Raw genomic sequence first — 10,870 nt, 5'->3', positions numbered from 1 at the left:
CCGATTTTGCAGAATTTGGTGTGTTGTTTCGTATGCAAGAGCCCGATCTGGCCCGAGAGAGAGGGAGGGCGATGGGACCTACCTTCAGGAGTAGAGACTTCTTCGCCGCTCCATTCTCGTCCGCTTCTAAGCGCAGGAACCCGAACAAGCGACTAGAACGACAGAAAAACAACATAAAAACGTTGCAGCACGTTTATTTCGGTTTGCATCAATGAAATATGGACGGGACGGGGGTATATTTTAGGGGGGACCCTTACCTATCCAACTCGTATAGGTCCTGCCTTTCCAGCGGCGTCAATGCAACTGTTCCTCGCCCGTTGGCGGCCATTTTGCGGCGCTCATGCCCACTACTTGTGCTCTGGGTAGACTCCATGGTCCGAGGGAACACTCCTCATGTTTTGTACGCAATTCGGGAAAAATTTCGCCGCCAAAAGTTTGGGTAAAAGTTGTCGAGACGTCCCCGGAAACACCACGCCGTGTAATAAAACAGAGCGGTTCTGACCAATCAGCGCCCGGGATCGCCACCACGTGACCCGCGGGAAAGTTGGCGCAGGACGAGGTTCCTGGTTCTGCGCAGATTTCCACCTCATTTGCATAAATTTGCATAATTCGCCAATTTTCATTAATTTGTCGGAAATTAGGGTAATCCAATATCAAGACCAGGGACGGCCCCGGTGTTCAATATTCGCCCCAGATATTATTCAAAATGGCAAGTTTTGCGGGTAAACAACACATAAACCTATCCAACAATAATAAACAAATAGAGTACAAATTTCTAAGAAATAAAGCGATATCCAAACAAAATTATCCGTATGAGATTCCAAGAAGGATTTTCTCCGAAAATGAAAGAAACTATATATATAGGATATATTTTTTCAGTGGTTGAGATTAACTTATTCATCAAAAATGTCAATGACCCCAATATTTGGACGAAAAAGTACAACAATGGAAAAAAGCATTTCTTATGAACTCGTTTAAAAAAAAGTCGAGCAAAATTCATAATATACATGTAGTTTACACTTTAACTCTACGAAAACTTCATCCAATGTTAATGTTCAAGCAAACCGTTCGTTTGAAATAAACTTTTTTGCACCTTCAACTGCATGGATTTAGAAAAATAACATCCAGTTCTACTTCTAAGTTTTCACAAAGAAAGACTATCAAAAATGCCACAAAAACTTACATAAATGATCCCAGCAAAAGGCCTTTTCATCCAATGGTGCTATTGGAGCAATGTATCATTCGTTTGAAAAAAAATTGTAAAGTTTATACCTTCAACTGCATAGATATACATTGTAGTAAATAAAATCCAATTCTAAATTTTCCCAAAGAAAGACTGTCAAAAATGCCACAAAAACTTACCTAAATCCCAGCAAAATGCCTTTTCCTCCTAAACAATAAGAAATCTTCATCCAATGGTGCTATTGGAGCAAAGTACTATTCGTTTGAAAAAAAAAGTTATATTTGTACCTTCAACTGCATAGATACAGTAAATAAATTTTCGTAAAGAAATTAATAACTTCACCTCATACAAAATGCTTTCTCTTCTTCCGAAATGTCTGCAAAATCGGGTGGATCCTCGCTTGTATCCATCGGTTCGGGGACGACATTTTGCTCCTCTTCCCCAGGAATCGTCATTTTCACCAAGGAGGTTAAAAAACTCCTTGTTTTCGCTAAATTCCAAGAAAAAGATTCAAAGAAAGACCCATGCGGCCGATTTCTAGCAAGCGGTGGTCTCAAATGACCCGACCTATTGTTTCCCGCCAAAATAAAAGTACCCTTAGCGAACCCCCTCTCCCCTCCAAATATGGTAAATGGACGGTACCAAGACGCATGTTTGGGCACGTGACATTTGTAAATTTTTTTATTTTTACAGTTTGGCGAACTGGAGATGTCTATTTTTTATGTGTACCTACCCTCAATGATGTAAACATACTATTTTGACGTTATTTTGTCAAGTTATCGCTTCAAAAATTGAGATTTTATTCAAGGACAGGCTCGAATTTTTCTACTTTCCCACGGAGGTTATGTCACTTCCGGGTTCAGTTGCGCAAGATGGCGGAAAGGCAGCAAAACGGTGAGAGCTGGCAAAATCGGGACTGAAAAAACTCCGCTCTTTCGCACTTTCGTACACAACAGCTACCAAAAAGCAGCATTTCTACGTTTCTGTCAAACATTAAGCTCATTTTTTAGCTCCTACGAAGTTTTTGTCGGTAGAAATTGGCATGGGAAAATCACATGCCGTAGCGAAAGTTAGCCAAGCAGTCCGAATTTTATGGGGGAGGGCGGGCGAGGGGTTTCTTTCACCCTGGTGCTAATTTGTTTACTGCTCTTTCCAGACACATTCCACCACTGTGGCGTTTGTTGTGGGATTAGCCTGTGTCGGGCTGGTGTGAGCATTGTTTGAGACGTTTAGCGGGTTGTTAGAGAGGGTGTATGTGTGTGTGATTGTGTGTGTATTGGTGCGAGTGAAGTTTTGAACCCTCCCTAGTCGGTACCCTGGCTGGAGTGTGTGCACGCACAGTGGGGGGAGGGCGTGAGAAAAATCCTCCGGACAGGATTCTGTCTGTCTGTTTTTCTATCAGTCAGTCTTGTTCCTGTCATATACCAAGGAGGTTAAATACATATACTTACCAAAGTAAGTAAGTAAGTATATACATAGCGCTCCTTATGTAAGGAAAACGTTGCAATGCCCTCTCCAACATCTTCTTGGAGATACATGTCATGTATTACGTGACATTTCAAGCGTACAGACATACATGTAACAGGCCACAGACAGACTTAGAATCTTGTATGTCAAAACAAAGTAATAAGAACTGTTATATTATCTAACATGCATCACTTTCCACCAGAATTGTATATGAAACGGATGAAGATTTTAGCCTGGGTACCATCCGGATTTTCGCTACGCAACGTGATTTTTTCGAGCGTTGCGTAGCGAAAATCCGGATGGTACCCAGGCTATGAAGATTTCCCAACTCCAAAAGAGAGTCTAGTGGAGTTTTGATATCAAGATGTCACAGGAAGACACTGGAGATCTGAATAAAACAAACAAACAATCGCATGTATTTGCCCTCAGGTGAGAAGGGAGACAAGGGTTTTGAGATCTTGGACCAGGCCAAGGCTCAGAGACAAAGCTCTACTCAGAATAAAACAAATAAAAAAACAATGTTGTTTCCCTCAGGTGAGGAACGGGACGAGGGTTTTGAGATCTTGGACCTGGCTGAGGCACGAAGACGAGGCTGGCTGAAGGACATGTTTCCCAAGGACCTTTCCGCCAAGTCTGTCGGCACACAAATCGCTGTGGGTGGCGTGTCGGGATGGTGAGCAGTGTTAGATATACCCATCTGCAGTCTGCATTTTGCAGACATTTTCAATATTGCAGAAGAAAAATTAAGCAGCCTGCAATTTTGCAGACTGAAAAATTAAGGCTACAGGTTCAATGGTGTTGGCCTCCATGTATGTCAGTTTTGCCCAGATGTGCTGCACAAACAACATATCTTGCTTCTAAACCCAGATAGCGCAGTTTCTAGGGGCAAAATTTAGTACTTCTTTTACTGTTATTCAGCTAAGCTGAATAGATTGTGTTTGCAGAAAGTATTTGCAAACTGCAGAACAAAGTTTTGACATTCTGCAATATTGTAGGATGCTGAAAAAAAAGGATTTCTACCATTTGAGTTTTAGCAATCTCTGCACATTCCCCCACAAGGCTGAAAAGGTCCACTTTTTACTAAAAATTAAAATGTCCAAGATTTTTCTTCAAAAGCATGTCTGACATGATAGAAAAACTGCTCATTAGATAAAATTTATGACTGATTTTTTCCATTGAAATCCTCTCAAAAACACAGGAAATGTCATTTCAGAGGGTTTAATATATCGGGGGAGGATGCCCCTGGATTCCCCTAGGAACTTCGCGCTTGGCACTGGCTGGTCCTTCAGACAATGGTTGTGGGGAATGATCGTTAGCTTTTTAACAAAGGAGTCTGGTGGAGACTAGGCAGAATGTACAAGCCTCTACCAGGCACCGCAGATTGCTGGAAAAATAGTAGAAATTGGCCAAAATAAAGGAATAATTTACCAGGGGAGGTAGCCGGCCAGAGAATTCCATGGGTCGTGAATTGGAGCTTCTCTGGCCGGCTACCTCCCCTGGTATATTATTCCTTTATTTCAGCCAATTTCTACTATTTTTCCAGCAATCCACGGTGCCTGGTAGAGGCTAAGAATGTACTGCACCCACGTGGAATCCAGAATGTTTTACAGAATGTACACATTGTACACATTACATTGATCAGACATAGTTTTAGATATACTTATAGTTCTAGACAGCTACTTTTATCATGTAGACTTTAGTTATTTTATACTCTATTTAATTGTTCTTTTATGTTTTGTAATTTGTAATTAGCCTCCGGGCAAGAATTTGCAATAAACTTTTCATTGATCAATGCAAGTACACGATCAGTAGCCTGGGTGCCATCCTCCATAGTTTTCGTCCGCTACCTAATGTCACTGGGCACTTAGGATGGCACCCAGGCTACACAATCAGAGTATCAAGTACATGGACGTTTCTTAGCATTTGGATGTGATCAGCATCTGTACCAAGCTGGCTGCAGTTCACCCTCCTCTGCAAGAGGGCACAGCTAAGTAAAAGGCAAGATTGGTACCAATGCAACTTGGTCAAAAGGCAATAACTTTATTTTTGGGATAGGGCCACACCAATTTAATTTCTTGGTTAACGGATTTTTCTAGAAAAATAATGGAGCGGGTGGGTGAGAAAAAAAAAAAACAGGCCTAGGCATCCTATTATGGCCCCAAATGGTACAATAGGAGCCATGAAGTCAACACACCAGGCTGGTTCAAAATTTAAACAATGAATTTTGAACTTTTAATGATACCATTGCATTAAAAGATGGAATAACTGTAACAACTAGGAAGAAAAGGACTGTTTTCAACTGTTCATGGCAAAATATGAGCATTTTGCAGTTGATTCTGGTTTTCTTTATTTTTTTCAAATCAGAAAAAAATGAAGCGGGCGAATCCGTTAACCAAGAAATTAAATTGGTGTGGCCTAGACGTAAAATGAAAATTTTGTCTATATCCTGGTGAGGCTGTGCTGTGGCCTTACACGTATCACTTTCACTAATTCTCCTGAGATGACTTTCCCTTTCCCACCCCAGGTGTGCAGGTTACCTGTTCTCGAAGGTGGGGAAGCTGGCGGCCACAGCTGTGGGGGGAGGATTCCTGCTGCTGCAGGTGAGTACATACATGTCTGGAGGAATCAGCTACATGCTAGATTTTTACTGACACCCATTGGTAAAACCTACATGTAGGTAAAGGTCCCATGCATAGTCTTTTACCAGTAGCTCCCCAACCGAAGTCAGGTACCCTTTTTACACCTGGATGGAGTGAGAAAGTCGTGAAAAGTACAATTCTCAAGGACACAAATGCAAGAAACACAAGGAATCAAACCCATGATGTCTCGATCTCATGTCCACTTACCTAACATTGGCCATTCATTGGAACACCCATGACCTATAACTCCTATTGCAGTCCTGTTCTTGCATCTCCCATTATGTCACACAGATTACATCAATATGCTCTTGATATGATGATATGTTTTTATCCTCTCACACATATTTTTCCATCTTTCCACAGATAGTGAACCATGCAGGTTACCTTGCTAAGCTCCAGATATGATGTTTTTACCCATTCACACCTATTTTCCATGTCTCCCACAGATAGCGAACCACGCAGGTTATGTGAAGATTAACTGGAAGAGAGTAGAGAAGGACATGGAGAAGTACAAGAAGGAGATCGGGAAACAAGCCGAGAAGGCTTACCCTGACGTCGCACAGATTTTACAACAGGTAAAACTTCCAGAAATACCATACCCGTATCGAATCCCCCCCCCCCAATAAGGCTCAAAGATCCACTTTTTGGTCCACTTTTTATCTTAAGATCTCAGTAAAAACATACATTCATAAATTCAGCAAAAAGCCAACATGTGTTGGCTTGTCGTATACGTCGCTATGTACTGCCATTAATTCACAATACCAGCTTTGTATTCCTGTGGTTTAGTAGCATTTTTTATTTTTGGACGGAATTTTTCAATTCGCCCGTGCGCACTAGTTTGGAGGTCTTCAGAGGATGTCATCCATAGAATTAAGTCGGTGTGGCCTTAACTTGAAAGATTTTGAAAATGACAGAGACATGTGCTGCACTCTTTCATATTTCTTTCAATAAGGCCACACCAATTTAATTTGTTGGTTCTCGGATTCACCTCTTCGTTTTTTTCAGATTTGCAAAAAAAAAAAAATTGATTCTGGTTCTGAATCAACTGAAAAATGCTCATGTTTTGCCCCCCAACAGTTGAGGAAAGTCCTTTTCTTCCTAGTTGTTACAGTTTTCCCATCTATCATTGCAGTGGTTTGATTAAAAGTTCAAAATTCAATGTTTAAATTTCAACCCAGCCTTTTGTGTTAACTTCATGGCTCATTTCCTATAATAGGATGCCAAGACCTGTTTTTATTTTTATTTTTTTTCGCCCTGTCGCTTCATATTTTTTCTGAAAAAATCCGAGAACCAACAAATTAAATTGGTATGGCCTAAGGTATGACAGGTTGAAGGATAATTTTCTAGGTTGTCCATTCCACAAATACAAGAGAAACTGACTTTGACCTTTGCCAAGTCCCTTGAACAGTCTAAGCTGCACCGTCATCTACTGCCACCGTCTAGAACCACGATTAGTGGCAGGACGACTCGCTCATCCCACAAACTAGACTCTGTGTTCTGTAGAACTGAAAGATATAGATCTAGTGCGATTCCTTACATGATTCGGATGCTGAATTCCTAGCTTTTACTTCAGAGTCCGCATTATACATATATATCCTACTGTTCATAGAATTGTTTATCCTGCCTGTAATTTGTGTGTACATCTGTTATTTTAAATGAATGACCTTTTAACTTATCTCATATTAATAATCAATGACGTATAATGATTTTAATGTGTGCTAACCTTTTATTAATTAATCCGATGTAATTGTCAGAACAATTCAGGTTCCATTTAATGGAGCCTGCCTTTCTGTACAAGTGTTGAATGACGAATAAACCATTATTATTATTATTAATAAATACAAATGCTGTCTTCAATTCTCTTTTGACAAAATATTTATATACAAAAACACACAAGAAAAGTTCAGCTACACTGGGGAGCTTTCAAGACGTACTCTGTCTCTTCTTCAACCCGGTTAAGTTCTCGTCTTGTTGGAGTTCTCTTGTCACATGGCTTGATGTGATAATCATATACAGTCAGTCATATACAGGTTTCAGGTAGTGATGCCCCCTGTCCTTGTTTAAGGTACTGCATTGTCGGCGGCCTTTCTCTTTTTCATTTCATGTTTCTTTTCCCCCAGGCTAAGACCTTCATGCAGGAGAACATGGTGGTAGCAGGTGGTTTCGCTGGCGGCTTCCTGATAGGACTGGCTTCATGATCACTCTCAGAACAACAAAGAGAAGAAAGACACTTATAAAACAAAAGATCTACTTTAACTAATAGTAAGATTAAAAGTCTAATCTGAAAGGAACTTTTTCTTTAGCCTCTACCAGGCTTCGGGAGGCAGCTGGAAAGAGTAGAAATTGGCCAAATAGAGAGATGTTTAAAGTTAAAACTTTTGGTCCAACACAAAAAAATTCTCTCACCTAGAGCTTTCGACCAGTCACTCCGGTCTTCCTCAGTAGACTGACCCAGTGAAGCTTGTCACGTGGCAAATAGAGAGGTAGCATGCCAGGGGAGTTGGTCTGCTGGAGAGAACAGTTTGCTATCTCTCTGTTTGGCCAATTTCAACTCTTTCCAGCCGTCTCCCGAAGCCTGGTAGAAGCTGGAACATCTTCACATTCAAGTGTCCATCTTATAGATTTAAAATCAAAGAAATTATTATGGAATGTTAAAACTTATTTGAGTCATGGTGGCTACAGTGGAGTGTGTATATGGAAAGCCTAGAAGTATTGAAACACACACAGTACAGTGTTCAGTAACCCAAGTGTGCCACCCCTCCCCCCCTTCTGAAATAAGTAGAATGGTCCATACCAACCGCAACATACTAAAGCCAAAAGTGACACAATCAGTTCTTGATACAAAAAGTCTAACGGATCTAGATGTAGCAAACATGTCACATATCAACCATAACTGGATCATACACACATATACATGCTAGCAAGCTATGTGCTTGCTAAACTTACCAGTATGTCAACTACTGTACATTGAACTGATTGTCTGTCAAGATGAAAAGAAGAACTCAGAAGAAGAAGTATGTACAAAACCATTATTTCAGGCCTTACTGAAAAGGCTGTTTTTTTGTTGTTTTTTTTTAGAGAGAAGACTGTGTAGAAAATGTGGAAGTGAGAAATGTTTATTATAGATACCAGGTTTTGCACATAAACTGTAGTGTGTTCTTGATTTGCTTGAAGTGGAAGAATTATGTGTGCAGCACAATAAAATTGTATAGCGTAAAATTGTATAGCTTGAAAGTCCATGGATCCTGCTATCTTTTGTGTACATGTAAACTTCATATGTTATGACTAAAATTATTTCCATGTTTGTGAGATCAGAAGGTTTTGATAACTGTGTTATGTGATCCTCCCCAGCCATGTTGGATTGTTGGTTCATGGGAGAATCAGTGTACTTTGTGTAGCCTCTACCAGGCTTCGGGAGGCGGCTGGAAAGAGTAGAAATTGGTCAAATAGAGAGATGACAAGCCAGTGGAGTTGGTCTGCTAGAGAGTACAGTCTGCTGCAGCCGAAACTGTACTCTTTAATAGACCAACTCCCCCAGTATGTTATCTCGCTATTTGGCCGATTTCTACTCTTTCCAGCCGCCTCCCGAAGCCTGGTAGAGGCTATATTCTGTGACCTGGTATGCGTAGTCTTCTTACACTTATAGAAAGGGTCTGGATTGGGTCAAAACCTGCTTATTTTACATGGGCATGAGCCACCAGTGTTTGTCTTGTTGTACATTATGTAGAGTTGGAGTGCATTTTCCTGTTACAGATTGGGATTACAAGCTATTAAAGCAATAGTTCAGTGTGACCTGTACTCTGCATGTCCTGTTGATGTGTTTGTGTGTATAAACTACTGGCACGTGTATGGAAGCTCTTGCTTGACTTGTTCAGTGTCAGGTATGGAAAGAAGGACAGATAAAGGCTCAAACTTTGAGTCCAATGTTCGAAATTGAGCTTTTAAAACATAAAAATTGTGCAGCACAATGAAAGACCTCACAAATTTATTGTTCTCACAAAGTCATTGAAAACAACATCATACAACAATTAATTTGATAATTTCTTTAAACGACAATTGTGCCATAGTGTAAAATGACAAGCTACATGTATAAATACATTGAAATTAAAATATACAAAGGACTAGGTTGGCTTCTCTAGCAGTAAGACTTGGGTTGAAATCTAGCCCACTGACCCAGAAATGTTGTCAACATTCATCCAAATGACTTTGATTCATGAGGACAATTGTTATCTGCACTGTCAGCACAACTTCCAAACTGGAAAGTTTTTCTGAGTTTTTAGCAAATCAGTCACTTTCCTGTATTCTTAGTCTTCGTTGGCAAACTGGGCCCCTCTATCGCTGGCCAACTCCCCTGGCCAGCTACACTCTTTTGAGGCCGATTTCTACTATTCATTCAGCCTGTGTGTCTTCCCCAGTGTCCTGTCATCTTTTCTCCTTGTCCTCATGTTTCCTTCTGTTGTTTTTTCTGAACCCTGAGCAGCAGACTGAGTCCTGAGCGGAGGGCTTCTCACAACACCTCTCCATTGCACAGAGATAGTCTCCACCAGACTCTTTTGTAGTAGAAATCGGCCTAAAAAGAATGTAGCTTGCCAGGGGAGTTGGCCGGCCATAGATGAAGGCAAACTGGACCCTCTATGGCCGACCAACTCCCCTAGCCAGTAATACATTCTTTTTAGGCTAATTTCTACTACTACATGTATTTATTCAGCCTGCAAAAGAGTCTGGTAGACACTAGTCCAGAGAACACTCTCACACTTTCCCAGTGTCTTCTGTCATCTTTTCTCCTTGTCCTCCTGTTTCCTCCTGTTGGTTTTCCTGAACCCAGAGCAGCAGACTGAGTCCTGAGCCCAGGGCTTCTCACAGCACCTCTCCATGGCTCGCAGAACACTCTCACACCGAGACTCTTTGTAGTTGTTAGCTGCAGCAGTAAAAAAAAATCAAAACATGAAACAATGGCTTGCAAGTGTAACATTGAGGGGTTTATAGGTGCTACCAACTGACCCAGCCGATGGGTCTAGACCTTTTAGCCGATTCGGTAGGAGCGTTGGGTCTGAAGCTGGTGCTCGGGTTTGGCGTGGGTTCAATCCCCGGCCCGGGACCAGGAGTGTCATTCTGTTTCTACTCGCTCCTCCTGTTTCTAATACACTTGTTTTATAATGACCTTTACTAAAGGCTTTAGCTTTGTGGACATAATTCAATGACAGATACTAGTAATTTTCCCACCTTGTAAGCACACCTGTATATCACAGGCCTGCCTCTGGCACGGGTCTGGTCTCTCCTTCATGGTCACAGCAGGAACCTACAGGGGAGGAATGAAAAATAAGGTCTTGAAAGCTTATCGCAAGAAGAAGGTGTCCCGTGCTCTTACCGAGCGTAGGGTGGTGCCCATCTCCATTTCCGTAGCCCTTGGGCGACACACAGTTGTGCAAGCACTACAGCAGGGGGCTAGTCCGCTGGTAGTGCTGTGTGTTTGACCTTCCCACACTCTTTCTCATATGTGCTGAGTGCTATATATAAAGCAGAGAAAGAAGTGTGTACCATTTTAAAGTCTTTGGTATGACCCTGCCGGGGTTTGAACTCA

General features: G+C 41.3%; 2 protein-coding genes and 1 long non-coding RNA gene across 4 annotated transcripts in view; 1 reads left to right on the top strand and 2 right to left on the bottom strand.

Moving 5' to 3' along the window:
* LOC109485731 (histone demethylase UTY-like) overlaps positions 1-536 on the bottom strand; it is a 94,251-nt gene extending 93,715 nt beyond the window's left edge. The window contains exons 1-2 of one of the 2 annotated variants that reach the window (XM_019789397.1): positions 258-536; positions 83-152 (exon numbers count right to left, since the gene is read on the bottom strand). In XM_019789397.1, coding sequence (XP_019644956.1) covers positions 83-152; positions 258-373 — 186 coding nt within the window. In that variant the 5' untranslated portion in view covers positions 374-536. The remainder of the gene's footprint in view (positions 1-82; positions 153-257) is intronic. The other variant, XM_019789396.1, reaches the window with a different exon arrangement.
* A 1,440-nt stretch (positions 537-1,976) lies between these two features.
* Positions 1,977-7,667, top strand: LOC109485780 (FUN14 domain-containing protein 1-like). The gene is made up of 5 exons (XM_019789466.1): positions 1,977-2,077; positions 3,185-3,323; positions 5,175-5,250; positions 5,736-5,864; positions 7,410-7,667. Exons 1-5 carry the CDS (start codon positions 2,056-2,058, stop codon positions 7,485-7,487), a joined length of 444 nt encoding a protein of 147 aa, XP_019645025.1. The 5' UTR covers positions 1,977-2,055; the 3' UTR covers positions 7,488-7,667.
* A 1,875-nt stretch (positions 7,668-9,542) lies between these two features.
* LOC109485805 lies at positions 9,543-10,209 on the bottom strand. Its single transcript, XR_002141153.1, has 2 exons — positions 10,156-10,209; positions 9,543-9,805 (listed from the first exon to the last, which is right to left on the bottom strand). It is a non-coding gene; the product is annotated as an uncharacterized LOC109485805 (long non-coding RNA).
* Positions 10,210-10,870: the final 661 nt, after the last annotated feature.

Source organism: Branchiostoma belcheri, unplaced genomic scaffold, assembly GCF_001625305.1.
Source record: "Branchiostoma belcheri isolate BF01 breed outbred unplaced genomic scaffold, Haploidv18h27 scaffold78, whole genome shotgun sequence".
NCBI classification, from domain to species: domain Eukaryota; kingdom Metazoa; phylum Chordata; class Leptocardii; order Amphioxiformes; family Branchiostomatidae; genus Branchiostoma; species Branchiostoma belcheri.
Note: the sequence above shows the minus strand (reverse complement) of the source record. Positions and strands in the feature narration are given on the sequence as shown.